This window comes from Leptosomus discolor, chromosome 23 (assembly GCF_034619465.1).
Source record: "Leptosomus discolor isolate bLepDis1 chromosome 23, bLepDis1.hap2, whole genome shotgun sequence".
In the NCBI taxonomy this organism is placed as follows: Eukaryota; Metazoa; Chordata; class Aves; order Leptosomiformes; family Leptosomidae; genus Leptosomus; species Leptosomus discolor.
In genome coordinates this window covers 2,538,071-2,551,841 of record NC_141413.1, presented here as the reverse complement: position 1 = coordinate 2,551,841, position 13,771 = coordinate 2,538,071, and the positions used below count along the sequence as shown (strand labels likewise).

At 61.5% G+C, this 13,771-nt stretch overlaps 1 protein-coding gene across 2 annotated transcripts; it reads left to right on the top strand.

Moving 5' to 3' along the window:
- The first annotated feature begins 4,043 nt into the window (after window positions 1–4,043).
- Window positions 4,044–12,567, top strand: SLC20A1 (solute carrier family 20 member 1). 2 transcript variants are annotated; one of them, XM_009955222.2, is made up of 10 exons: window positions 4,044–4,359; window positions 4,468–4,608; window positions 4,691–4,776; window positions 6,349–6,445; window positions 8,136–8,255; window positions 9,868–10,113; window positions 10,202–10,751; window positions 10,839–11,024; window positions 11,327–11,411; window positions 11,844–12,567. In XM_009955222.2, exons 1-10 carry the CDS (start codon window positions 4,044–4,046, stop codon window positions 12,003–12,005), a joined length of 1,989 nt encoding a protein of 662 aa, XP_009953524.2. In that variant the 3' UTR covers window positions 12,006–12,567. The 2 variants fall into 2 exon arrangements, with proteins under 2 accessions (XP_009953524.2, XP_086333241.1); XM_086477115.1 differs by having other exon boundaries at window positions 8,115–8,255.
- The last annotated feature ends 1,204 nt before the right edge of the window (window positions 12,568–13,771 follow it).

Sequence of the window (13,771 nt, the reverse complement as noted above, 5' to 3'; positions counted from 1 at the left end):
CAAGAGCCTTACTGAGACGGAGGTTAACAGCATCCACTGCTCTTCCACCAAGCTGGTGACCTCACTGCAGAAGGCCATCAGGCTGGTGAAGCATGACTTCCCCTTTGGCAGTCCATGCTGACCACTCCCCACCAGGTTCTTGTTCATCATCATGCACTTGGAAATGGTTTCCAGGTCTTCATTCTTGTCCTCCTTGAAGCTAGGAGTGGTATTTTGCTCTCTTCCAGTCTTCGGGAAGCTCATTGGATCACCGGGACCATTCAAAGTTGATCTACATCCAGCTCCCCCACATGCTCCAACGCTGCTGGCTCCCCACACTGGGTGTATTCCCCTGGAGACATCTTGGAAAGGCACCTGGCCCTGCTCATCCCCCAGCGCACCCTTGGCCCTGCACCCTGTGTGCTCAGTGCGGCACCCCACATGCTCGGTACTGCACCTCTCCGTACTTGGCCCCGCACCCCACCTCCTCTGTGCTGTGCCTGCATGCTCGGAGCTGCACCCCACGTGCTTGGTGTTGCACTCCGTGTTCTCGGCGCTGCACCCCACGTGCTCAGTGCTACACCCTGCTGTGCTTGGTGCTGCACTCTGCTGTGCTCTGTGCTGCACCCCACGTGCTCAGTGCTGCACCCCACCATGCTCAGTACTCTACCCGATGTGCTCGGTGCTGCACCCCACTGTGCTTTGTGCTGCACCCCACGTGCTCAGTGCTGCACCCCAACATATGCAGTGCTGCATCCCACTGTGCTTGGTGCTGCCCGCTCTGGGCCACCTATGCCCCTGCAGGAGTGCAGGCACTCCTCAGTCCCTTCTCAGCTTTTGGGGTTCAGGGGGCTGGGACCCGGGGGCCCGGACCTCGGGTCCTCACAGGGTTCATCCAGGGGCTCCTGCCTTAGTTTCCACTGCAGACTCGCCTGTCTAGGGCAGATGGGGCCCCTGGGGGTGACAGGAATGCAGGATTGGGGCCTGGGTAAGGGTGTGGGGTCATCCCCTGCTACTGCCTTGGGGGACTGAGAGGGACAAGGGGAACCCAAGCTCCAGGCACCTGCCCCCCCTCACCCCCCAGGCGCGCCCTGAGCCCCGCTGCAGCTCCGCACACCTGGTGCGCACGTGGCCGAGGACACAGGGCCCGTGGGGACACAGGACGGACTCTGGCCCGGTGGTGCGGGGGCAGCGGGGCAGCAGGGCTGGGGCACCCTGGCCGCTTCCCCCCCAGCGCCATGTGCCATCTGCGGGCCCACGTCAACAGCGACCCCGCAATGCGATGGCCCGTGACAGACCAGTCCCGGCCAGCATCGAGCCGCTGCCCCGTGCACAACCCGTCCTGGCCGGACACCCCAGCTTCCTGTGTGGGGCTGACCCACTGCCCCAGGGCCGGGATGCTGCGGCTCTGCCCGCTGAGCCACGCTTCCTGCTGGGCAACGGTCACCCCGAGGTGGGAAGGGGCAATGGCCACCCCGCCCCCAGGGGCACACGTGTGTACCCAGCATTTGCACGTGGGGGCCATGGGTGCACACATGTCCACGGGGTGGGGTGCACACCAGCAGCAGCCAGGGGTGTCCCCCTGCCTGTGCCGCCCTGGCTGGGGGGAGGTGGGGGGACCCATGAACCTCCCGGGACCCTGTCGGATCCCCCAAGCCGTGCTGACTCGGCTGCGGGTGCTGGTGCCGCAGTGGGTCTTGGTGGGAACGAATTTTGGTCCCCGCATGGGGCCTTTGCCTGGGGGGGAACCTGGGGTACGCTAGTGCCGGGGTGAGGCGGGTGCCCCCCAGGCTGGTGCTGCTGCTGGGTGCTGGCGCCCAGCCGGAGCTGGCACAAGGCCCGTGGGTGATGCTGATCCAGAGCCCGGAGCAGTGTCGAGCCGCACCGTGGTGCCAGCCTGGTGGTCTGCAGCTCAGTGCCCCCCTGACCCAGTGCAGTACTGGTGCTGTGCCTGGCACGGGCTGGTCCGGAGCTGGGTCCAGTGTAACCTGTGCCAGAGCTGTGCCAGGGCCATGCTGTGGCTGAGCTCGGAGCCATGCCGGACTGTGCCGGATGTGTGCCAGACCCACATGGAGCCAAAGCAGACCATACTGGAGCAAATCCCACACCTGTGCCAACCCATGCCACACCATGCCATAGCCAAGCCAATCCCACGTCTGTGCTGGATCATGCCAGAGCTGAGCTCACACCCGTGCCAGGCCATGCCAGATAGTGCCAGAGCCCGGTTGAGCCCACACTCGTGCTGAGCTGTACCAGAACATGCCAGAGGCGAGGCTGCACCTGTGCCCAGCAGTGCCGCACGGGTGCCAAAGCTGAGCCAGCCCACATCCATGCTGGGCTGTGCCAGACTGTGCCGGAGCCGAGCCCACACATGTGCCAGGATGTGCCACACCAGTGCTGGACTGTGCCAGAGCTGAGCCAGCCCACACCTGTGCCAGGCCATGCTGGAGCTGATCCCGCACTGTGTCAGACCAACTGTGCTAGGCCATGCCAGAGGCCAGCCAAGCCCACTGCCGGGCTGAGCCATGCCGGACTGTGCCAGGGCTGGGCCAAACTGGTATGAGCCAAGTGGAGACAACCCAGGCTGAGCTGAGTGGAGCTGGTACGAGCCAGGCTGAGCTGAGCTGAGCTCAGTCGAGCCCAGCCCGACTGAGCCAGGCCAAGCCAAGCCCAGCCAAGCTGAGCTGAGCCGAACTGAGCCCACCCTAGCCCAGCCGAACTAGGCCAAGCTCAGCCCAGCCCAGCCAAACCGGGCCAAAGAGAGTGCAGCCGAGCTGAGCTGAGCCGAGCGGAACTGAGCCCAGCCCAGCCTAGTCAAATCGGGCTGAGCCCAGCTAAACCGTGCCCGGCTGAGCTGGGCTAGGCTGAGCTGAGCCTAACCCAGCCGAACTGGTCTGAGCCCAGCTGAGCTGAGCCCAGCCAGGCCAGGCCAAGCCTAGCCCAGATGAACTGGTCTGAGCCCAGCCGAGCTGAGCCCTGCCAAACCGGTCTGAGCCCAGCCGAGCTGAGCCCTGCCAAACCAAGCTGAACCCTGCCAAACAGGGCTGAGCCCGGCTGAACTGGGCTGAGCCCAGCCAAACCGGGCTGAGCCCAGCCGAACCGGGTTGACCCTGCCAAACCGGGCTGACCCTGCCAAATCAGGCTGAGCCCAGCCAAACCGGTCTAAGCCCAGCCAAGTTCAGCCCAGCTGGGCCGGGCTGAGCCAAGACGAGCCTAGTCGGACCAGACTGAGCCAAGCCAAACCAGCCCAGTCCAGCCCAAGCAGGTCGAGCCCAGCCGAGCCGAGCCCAGCCGAATCAGGCCGAGCCGAGCAGAACCGGGCCGGGCCGAGCCCAGCCCCGCCGAACCGGGACGAGCCGAACCGGGGCGATCGCGCCGGCAGCCGCCCCGCTCCGCTCCGCCCGGGGCGCCGCTGAACGAGCACGTGGTGCCGGGGCGCGCGGCCGGCGCGGGGGCGCGGCGGGCGGCGGGGCGGGGTCCCCGTTTCGTGCTGGACGCTGCCCAATGGCGGCGCGGGCTCGCCCCGCCCCGCCGGCGAGCGGGCCAATGGGCCCCGTGGGCGGTGCCGCGCGTCAGGCGGGCGGGGGGGCGGGGCGGCCGTTACGTGAGGCGGAGGCAGGCGGTTAAAGCGCGGCGGCGGCGGCGGCGCCACTCGGAAGGCGGCGGGGGCGGCGCGGAGCGGAGCGGAGCGGGCGGTTCCCGGCTGAGCGCAGCGACAGCGCGGCCCGGCCCGGCCCGGCCCGGCTCTGCCGGTGAGCGGCGGCGTGGGGCTGGGGCGGGGGCGGGGCGGGCACATGGCGGCGGCGGCGCCGGCGCGCGCGCGCGGCAGCGGACGTTACCGGCGCGCGGGAAGGGCCGTTATCCGCTACCTCCCCGCTGAGCCCCGTCTCTCCCGCAGGATGAAGAACGGCCCAGGCCATGGCGCGGCCCACGGTCCCCAGTCCCTGCGGCCGGCCGGGCCGTAGGACGGCGGAGCACCCCCGCTCCCTATAGCGACTCCCCCATCCCCGTATTTAATTTTATACCTAATTTATTAATACCTCGGCCCCCCCCCCCCCCAAACCATGGACCCGACCCCTGCCGTGCCCCCCACCCCCATGGCGGGCTTCCTCTGGATGCTGGTCCTGGGCTTCATCATCGCCTTCGTCTTGGCCTTCTCTGTTGGTGCCAACGACGTGGCCAATTCCTTTGGGACAGCAGTGGGCTCAGGGGTGGTGACCCTCCGGCAAGCCTGCATCTTGGCCAGCGTCTTTGAGACGGTGGGTTCTGTCCTCCTGGGAGCCAAAGTCAGCGAGACCATCCGGAAAGGGCTGATCGACGTGGAGATGTACAACTCCACCCAGCAGCTGCTGATGGCGGGGTCGATCAGCGCCATGTTCGGTGAGGAATAGGGTGTCAAAATGGTGGTGGTGGTGGAGTGGGCGGTTGGTGTGCAGTGTGCCCCAAGGTGCCCCCAGTGATGGCTTTCTTACCAGGCTTCTCCTCCAGGATCTGCTGTGTGGCAGCTAGTGGCTTCGTTCTTGAAGCTCCCCATTTCTGGTACCCACTGCATCGTTGGTGCAACCATTGGCTTTTCACTGGTGGCCAAAGGGCAGGAGGGTGTCAAGTGGTCTGAGCTGCTAAAGATTGGTAAGTCCAGCTTGTGTGACCACCTCCGTGTGCCCCCTGGGCTCCCAGCAGCGGGATGCTGATTGTGCCTCTTCTCTCCTAGTATTGTCCTGGTTCATCTCACCCCTCCTTTCGGGCATCATGTCTGCTGTCCTGTTCTTCCTCGTCCGGAGGTTCATCCTCTGTAAGGTAAGAGTTGTCCAACCCATTTTCTGACACCCCAGGGCTCCCAGCTGCTCCCCTAGCTGCCCATTGGATGGGTTGGTTGGCTTACATGGACCACAGCTTCTCTGGGCACTTTCATCCTTGCGTTGACAGTTGGGTGAGGCCTTCAGGAGGAACTGAAGGGATGGGAAAACCAGACCTGGAGCTGCTCCAGGAGCCTGGAAGGTGAGGAGGCATCACTTTGCCTCCTGCAGAACATCTGGGCCTAGAGCGTCCTGCCTGGCCTCGGCAGAAACAGCTGCAGTTTCCAAGTAGCGAAGTAACCCAGAACTGATAAGATCAGAGCTGCTTGTCAGGCTTTTCCTAAGTCCTGGTGCAAGGCTGGACCTCCTTTTGTGTCAGGCTGCAGATGAAGGTGATGACCAACAGCAATGGCTTTTTTTTTTTTAAGCCAGGAGAGCCAGAATTGTCCCTGGTGCTGTGGAAACTGTGTTTTCCTCCTATCTGGGGCCCCAGGTAAAGTGAGGGGTGCTCTGGCTCACTCCAGGGACACACTCCCACTGTTGGGAATGTCTGAAAGCCTAGGAAGAGGGATTTGGCACCCAAAGGTGCTTGAAATGGAGGTGGCGCTTTTAGACCTCATCTTTCTGAGATAATGCCAACCCTGGAGCCCAGGATGCTGCCAGCCCAGAGCAGGGGTATCCAGGCAGCTGTAGAGAGGAACTCCAGCATTCTCTTCCGCATATTTGCGGTTAACTTAAATTATTTTAGGTCTTGGCCCTAACCATTTCTGGTTCAAGAGATGTTAAGATCTTATCACTGCTGGTTTCTACCTGGCAGCCCTTTAAAACAATTCAGTGTCACTGCTGTCAGAGGGACCTTGCATAACTGGCCTTTCAAAGCTGGGCTGGCCCTGTCACGCTTCATTCTGGTGCTGAATAGTCCGGTTGCTCCGTCCTGCTCAGCCTTTGGTAACACTCAGTGTATTTGTACTGACGCTAGACCCTGATTGCTGGGCAGCAGCGGAGATTAAGTGCTCCTGCTGCTCGGGTGAGGGCCTCTCTGTGCAGGTATGTGGTCAAATAAGCTACTTTGTGAGTAATGGACTCTTTTTTTTTTGTTTTATTTTGTCTAAGTCAGCTAGAAAAAGGTAAAAGCTTTGTCGGACAAATGGTTTTGTCTGAAAGTGCCTGGGGAGTTGAAAGAAAACATACGTGCAGCTGGAGGCTGTGGGGGTCTGCAGGCTGGGGAGCCTTGGGAAGGGTCCGAGAGCCAGGCAGCCCCTGGCTTCGGGAGCAGATGAGATGCTTCAGCCTTGGGAGTGGTGGCTGGTCCTGTCCTGGGGAGCCTCGTGGGACCCACGGCCTTCTGCCACCTTCTGTGCCCCAGGCTGCTGGGGGGGGGGGGGGGGGGGGGCGTGTCTGGTGATGGCCACCCCACAGGTTATTCTACAAAAGCTGTTGGGAGCTCGGGCTTGCTCAGCAGTTGACCAAAGGCACACCCCACCACCCCCCCCCTTTTGGGAAGGGGCTGTTGCTTGCCTGCTGCACGACCCTCACGGTCTGGCTTTCTGCAGCACTAATCCTCCTTTTGCAGGTGGATCCCGTTCCCAACGGCTTGCGAGCTTTGCCAGTCTTCTATGCCTGTACCGTGGGGATCAACCTCTTCTCCATCATGTATACCGGTGCACCTTGTAAGTACGCATCAGAACATTTGAACCTTAATTTTTACATTCTTTACAGAACCTCCATTAAATGCACGATTTACCCCTTTTTTGCTTTACAGGGCTGAAATCTTCTAGAAGGCGGCTGGCCTGTGCCGGTTACAGAAGGCTGCAGGCTAGCGTGCGCTGAGTTCTGGGCTAGATAGTTGCCCAACCAAAGAGACCTGCTCAAACTAAACCCCTCCAGACCTTTCTCCTTAGACTTCACAGGACTTGGCAGATAACTTGACTTCCCCTTCCCTTCTCTTACCTGTGCTAAAACTCAGGTACCCGGCTGCCACTGAAGAGACTCCTTGGGCTGCCGGTGGGGAGGCTGGGAGCAGGGATGGAGGCTGTGCCTCCTGATTCACCTTGTCCCTAAGAATAAACTAATTATCCCTGGCAAGAAGAGCTGGCACCTGTAACCGAGAAGAGGAGTTGGAAAAGCCAAATTGAAGTGCTTGTTTGGCTGTTGTGGAGCAGGGTGGGGGACAGGTCGTGGGCAGGACTAGGAGAGGGCTTGGCAGGGGAGGGCGGCTTTGCCTGCGGAGCTGGAGGCTCCGTAACCTCCATCCGCCGGGGTGAGTCGGCGTTGAGCTGTTTTTGGTCTGAACGTGGGTTTCCTGTTGTGGAGGAGTTGTTGCAGGTGGGGTGAGAGCCGTCGGTGCTGGCTCCGCAGGGTTTTCTCTGTAAACAGAGGCTGGAAAAATTTTTTACGGGGATGTCAGCTTCCCCTTCCCTCGGCTTTCCAGCCCAGGGGAGAAGGCAGGGTTGCTGGGGGCACTGCTCCAAGATCACTTTGCCACCCCCGAGGTGGATTCGTGTTTATCCAGAGTCCTCCACTGCAGGAGGGCTGGGTGAGCTCTGTGCCAGTCCAGCCTTTGGTGAGCCAGGCTTGGCACAAGCAGGTAGCCAAACCCGTGGGTAAAGCAGCCGCGGTGTTGCTGGTGGTGCATTCGGAGCAGTTCGGTTATTGCCTGCAGCAGAAAACGCAGGAGTTCAGTGGTTGCAAGCACCTGATACCCCAGCCGGGGGGAGGGGGGGGGGCGTGCAGCAGGCTGTGTGATGCAAAACCTCTGCTAAAAGTCACGCTGCATGTGAAAATGCTCGTAACTAGGTCATGTACCACCTTGGGTGCCTTGAAACTCGAGCTTAAGTTCCTAAGGACGCGCGGAGCAGGAGAATCCTCTTCCCCCGGCAGCTGGAGGAGTGAATCGGAGACATGGGGCTCTCCGAGGGGAGCAGCCTGGGTCCTGCGTGTCCTCTCCCTGACCGGGGGAAGCGGCGCTGGCGCTGCAGCAGCCGTGCTGGGTGGTGGATTTTTATTTTTTTCTTTGACATTGCAGCAAGACAAGGGCTGCGAGGAGCCTCCTGTCCCTGCTCAGGGCACATGCTGGTCCCTGATCAGGTTTGGCTGCGGGAGGGAGGGGGAAGTGGCCGCACATGTGAAAAATTTAGCTTTTGATAGGGAGAGATTGTAACTTGGGGGGGCTTCTGTGGGGGTGAAGCTCTTGCTTTCTGTGCGGTCAGTGATGGCTTTCCGACGGCATTTCTCCCTGGCAGGTGAATTAGCTGAGGGATGTTGCAGGTGATGGGAGTCCCCGTGCCGGGAAGAGCAAAGTCATGCATCGAGGAAGCTTTTGCCCGGAGGTTTTCAAAGATCCGTTGTTTTATTTCCTAGTGCTGGGCTTTGACAAACTTCCTCTCTGGGGTATCCTCCTAATTTCGGCGGGGAGTGCTGTTGTCTGTGCTCTCGTCGTCTGGTTCTTTGTATGTCCAAGAATGAAGAAGAAAATCGAACGTAAGTAACGCCTCTCTTTGCAATCCTTCGGGGGAAGGGCATGCTCGGACTAACCAACTTCTTTTCCCAGCGGGAGATCTCATTAGCCGCAGGGCTGTTATTAGCAGGGATCCTCAGCTGCAGTGAGCGCTTAAGCTGCTCTGCAAACCCTGAGTCACTGGGGCGCGTCTCCTCGAGCTGGACCCCCCCTGCGTGCTCCTAACCTGCAGCAGCCCCAGAAAGCTGCTCCCTGGGACCCCAAAATACCCCTCAAAGTAGCTGCTGTGCTGCCGAGTGGCGCCTGGCAGCTGACTTTGCAGCAGGGCCAGCTCTCCTTGAACTGCGCAGGAGAGCAGGCGATATGGAACAGCCTGGTTTCACCACTGAACAGAGGAGAAGCAGGAGAACAACCTGCCTGTTAACCAGTGTAACCTTTAATCCTCCGCATACCTGCTGATCAGTCTTTGGCCTGGCGGATGCAGATCACAAGTTTAAAGCTGTGTAAGCTGATGAAATCCTTTCCCTGTAGCAAAAAAAAAAAAAAAAAAAAAAGAAAACCCACTCTATTGAAAGGCATCCAAAAGAGCAGTCCCGAGTTCTGAAAAGTACAGGCAGCTTTCCTGTAGTCGTGTGTGGTCTTGCATATAAATTTTGTGTGCAGTCTGGGGCACTTAAGGAACTGGAGATGAGGGGATAACCAGTGTCCTTGTCAGACTGGTGTAATTGGGGTGTGACTAACAGCTTTATGGCTGCCCTTGACATTCTTCCAGCTGTTTGAGCTTCGGCTTAACTCCTGCCTGCAAGGCAGGCGCTCCTGCCTGCTAAGGCAGCCTGCCTGCTGGAGAGCATCATTGGGAGGAGGTGGGGGTGCAGGGGGAGACGAGCTCTGCAGGGGCTGGATGCCTGGCCCTTGCAGTGAGCGAACTGGCTGGGAAATGGTCACGGCTGTGACCAGGAGGTGGGTTGTTGTTGTTGTTGTCTGAAGGAGCTGACCTCATGTTTTCACCTGGAGAAAACACGCTTTTCCCAGTAGAGGGGGAGTAACAACCTCAGCTTCCAGGGCTTGGTGCCACTGGCTTGGCTCTTCCAGTGGGACAGGAAACCAGACTGTGCTTGGGAGGTGGGGACCGGCTCCTGTTTGGGTTTGTCACTCACCAGTGGGAGCTGGAGGGGAGCCCAGGTAGGCAAGTCCTGCCACAGGCTGGAGCTGATGGGTTGGTAGAGGAGTTGGGCTCTTCTGGGCACCTTCCCATCAGCTTCAGGGGTCGCAACCACCCTAGAAGCAGGTCCAGAGCATCCCACAGCTGCCAGGAATGGGGATGGGACAAACATGGCTAAAAGAGGAACCTCTGCCCTAGGAAGAATGGGCATAAAAGCCCCATAATGGTGCTCACCACACCCCGTGTGGGTGGGTGGGGGCCTAAAAATAGGAGATGAGCTGGCTTGTGATGGTTTGGCTGTTGTGCCCAGGACAAGGTGTGACTGCCCAGCAGTTTCTGAAGTTCAGAATGAGGGGGAAGCTGTAAATTTTTATTTAGCTGCCATAAATCTGAGTGGTGAGGGGTGTGGGCTTGCTCCTGGTGTTGGTTGTGGTGGTGGGAAGGGGTTTGATGGCAGCAGCCTCCCTTCACAGGAGAAATCAAATCAAGTCCTTCTGAAAGCCCCTTGATGGAGAAGAACATCAGCCCGAAGGAGGACCACAAGGAGCCCAAGGTGCCCCTGGGCGATGCCAAGAGCCCTGTTGCTGATGTGGGGTTGGCCGTGCCCCACCGGGCAGCAGTGGAGGAGCGGACAGTCTCTTTCAACCTGGGGGACCTGGAGGAGGCTCCGGAGCAGGAGAGGCTCCCCAGCCTCCTGAAGGAAACCAGCATCGACAGTGGTGAGTGGCAGTGAGGGGTGTTATGGGGGGGTGCTAGGGTGGTCTCCCTCCATCCCGAGTGCTAAACCCGTGCCGTCTCCCTCGGCAGGAGCTGTGCGGCTGCCCAACGGCAACCTCGTCCAGTTTAACCAGGCTGTGGGCCACCAACTGAGCTCCAGCGGGCAGTACCAGTACCACACCGTGCACAAGGACTCCGGCCTCTACAAGGAGCTGTTGCACAAACTGCACCTGGCCAAGATGGGGGACTGCATGGGGGACTCGGGGGACAAGCCCCTGCGGCGCAACAACAGCTACACCTCCTACACCATGGCCATCTGCGGCATGCCCCTGGACTCCCTCCGTGCCAAGGAGGGGGAGGAGATGGAGAAGCTGACCTGGCCCGTGGTGGACACCAAGAAGAGGGTCCGCATGGACAGCTACACCAGCTACTGCAACGCGGTGGCGGATGCCCACCCGGCTGCAGACGTGGATCTGAACACAGCCCAGGTGGAGATGGGCGTCAGCGACCACAAGGGCAGCAGTAGCTCCCTGGAAGAATGGCATGACCAGGACAAACCCGAGGTGTCCCTCCTCTTCCAGTTCCTGCAGATCCTCACTGCCTGCTTTGGCTCCTTCGCTCACGGTGGCAATGATGTCAGGTCAGTTGGCTCAGCTGGAGCAGCAGGGTTGCTTGCTGGGGCTGGTGCCCATCTTGCCCTCTAGACCAGCTCTCCTTTCTCTTCCAGCAATGCCATAGGTCCCCTGGTCGCACTCTACCTGGTCTATCAGACGAGTGATGTGGCTGCCAAGGTGGCAACTCCCATCTGGCTCCTGCTCTATGGAGGTGTGGGGATTTGCATCGGCTTGTGGGTCTGGGGAAGGAGAGTCATCCAGACGATGGGGAAGGACCTGACTCCCATCACACCATCAAGGTAAGGTCTGCCTTGGGGCAGGGCGGGAGGTTTCAGGCATTCCTAGAGTTGCACCCTGCTCCTAAAGCCCCTCTCTGTTCTCTCTTGGGGGTTTCATTGCTCGGGGTGGTGGAGCTGGGGTGTGCATGGTCTGGTACCACCTCCCTGCATCCCTTGTGGGGGTCGGTCTGGGGCTCTGGAGGACCGGATGAGGAGCTGAACCCCCTGGGCAGGGTCTGCCTGGGGAAGAGCAATTTGGGTCTGGCTTGGGCCAGGGGGCTGGGTCCTGTGCCTGGGTTCTCACACGCTTTCTGTCTCTGCAGCGGCTTCAGCATCGAGCTGGCGTCTGCCCTGACGGTGGTGATCGCCTCCAATGTTGGCCTCCCCATCAGCACAACCCACTGCAAGGTAGGTCGGGGTGGCAGGAGGGGATGACACCGGCTTGGTGCAAGCTCAGCTTCCCCCCAAGTCCTGGTGCTAAGAAGGCTGAGCTGTGCGGGAGGTCCCCAACTAGGCTGTTGGCCGGCCTTCAGCTCCCTGCTCTGCCGTTCGCATCTCGATGCGGGGTGGCAGCAGCTGAGGGGAGTCCTTGGCTGAGGGGACATTCAGGGAGGTGATGGGAGAACAAAACCCCTTCCATGGACCCCCTGGGCTCTGCCAAGTGGCTGTGGGAACCTGTCCCCATCACCACCCTGTCCTCTCTGCATGGGGTCTGCTGGGTCCCCAGAGGCTGGAGCAAGACCCTTGGCCCCACAGCTGAGGCTTTCCCTGGGGTGGTGGACACCCGATGGGTGCCCCATCTTGCTGCGATGCTGAGCTGTGTCCCGCCTCCTCGGGCAGGTGGGCTCCGTGGTCTCGGTGGGCTGGTTGCGCTCCAGGAAGGCGGTGGACTGGCGCCTCTTCCGCAATATCTTCATGGCTTGGTTTGTCACCGTCCCCATCTCGGGTCTCATCAGCGCTGCCATCATGGCTGTCTTCAAGTACGCCATCCTGAAGGTGTGAGGGCACTGAGGCTCACGCTGCTCCTGCTCCCCTGCTGCCAGCCCCCCCTCCAGGAGCCAGGGAGGTTTGTCCCACCGCAGGATGGGGGCTACCATCATCTCTGGGGCTTCCTCAGTTCTGCATAGTGTTGTCACTGAAGTATTTTTTTTTTAATATAAATGTCTTGGCGCTCATTTTCTAGCGGGGGGGGTGGGGGTTGTGTGCAGCACTGAGGCTGTACCTGTCCTTCCTCCCCCCGGGGTGACTCCCCTGCTGCGCTGTAGCTTTAGATTAGCAGTTATGGGAGGCCACTTGTCTTATTTTTAATGACTTAATTAAGATTCCCCTGGCAGTGATTCCTCAAAAAGACTTGGGGCTGGGCCTTGCCCCTCCTGGGAGGGCTCAGGGGGGCTGTGGGGCATCCCCCCCACCGTGGGCTGTGCTGCGTTCAGCTTTGCCTCCATTGCTGTAGTGGCGTGGACATCAATGCTGCCCAACCATCCCGCTTGGGGGTCCTTGGGGGGCAGCCCCTGGCCCCCCTCCACTGCTGCTACCTCGGACTCAATAAAGATTTCCTTCTTAATACCAGTGCCACTGGTGATTGGCGGGGGGGCCCTGGGACCTGTCCCCTGTCATGTGCTGCCCCGTGGCCTCTGCCCTGCCCCTCCTTGGACCCACACCCTGGGAGGGAGCTGGGCCTGGGGCAGCTGATAAGGGCCCCACGTGTCCCCCAGTGTCACGGGACCGGCTGTGCCCCAGCTCTGCAGGGGGGGTTATCGGGGACCAACACCTGGGGGGGGTGGGGGGGTGGTGACACATAACTCCTGACCCCCCTCCAGCCCTGGGACAGGGGCTGTTACAGCCCTCCCCTCCCTGTCCCCATCCCCAGTGTGCCTGAGGGATGCTCCTGCCTGTTCCCGGGGTAGGGGGGGGGGGGGGGGGGGTGTCACTATCCACTCAGTGACAGTGTTGTGTGTCGCCCCCCCCCCCCCCCCCCCCCCGATGACAGGGGTACAGCCTCGGTCAAGGCCAGGTGTGGGGACCCACGTCAGCGAGTTAGCACTGGGGTGTCGCAAGAGCTGTGGGGCCACTGCAGTGGGACCTGGGACTGGCACTGGGCTGGGGTGGGTGGGGTGCCAACCGGGGTGCCCCGGGCTCCCTGGGGGTGCTGAGGGGTGGGAGGACACGTGGGCTCGGGAACGGGCCCTGGAGGGTTTGGGATGTGACCCACGGGGATGGGAGACATTTCCCGCCGGGACTGGCCTCGATGTCCCGGCCCGTCCCTCCGGTGTGAGGTGCCGGGGGTGGCCCCGGGTGCTGGACAACACCCCCCCACCCACCCCGTGCCGTGCCGTGCCGTGCAGCCCCCCCCTCCGGGGACGGGGGGAGGGGTCCGGGGCGCCCATCGGGGCAGCGGCGGGGCCGGTCCTTGACCCCGGTTAATGATTCCCCGCCGGGCGCTCCCGCTGCCAGCGGCCCCGCTGGGCAAACACCGGCCCCGGGGGCTCCGGGCCGGGCCGGGCGCCCGCGGCCGCTCCTGGCGCCGTCGGGACCGGGGCCGTGGGAGGGCGCTTCCTCCGGGGGGGGGGGGGGGGCTTAAGGGCACGGGGGGCACAGCCCGGGGGGGGGGACGGTCCGGAGAAGGGGGGGGGACACACCTTCTTTTAGAGAGGCACGGGGGGGCACTGCCCCATTTTGGGGTGCACGGGGGGGACCCCACTTCCCCATTTGGGGGTGTATGGAGGGGTTTTGCCCCATGTGGGGGGTGCACGGGGGGGGACCCCGCT

Coding starts and splice junctions, on each gene's coding strand:
- SLC20A1 (XM_086477115.1), top strand. CDS start 4,044: ATGGACCCGACCCCTGCCGTGCCCCCCACCCCCATGGCGGGCTTCCTC. Junction 4,360..4,467: donor GTCGATCAGCGCCATGTTCG/GTGAGGAATAGG, acceptor CTTCTCCTCCAG/GATCTGCTGTGTGGCAGCTA. Junction 8,256..9,867: donor AATGAAGAAGAAAATCGAAC/GTAAGTAACGCC, acceptor CTCCCTTCACAG/GAGAAATCAAATCAAGTCCT.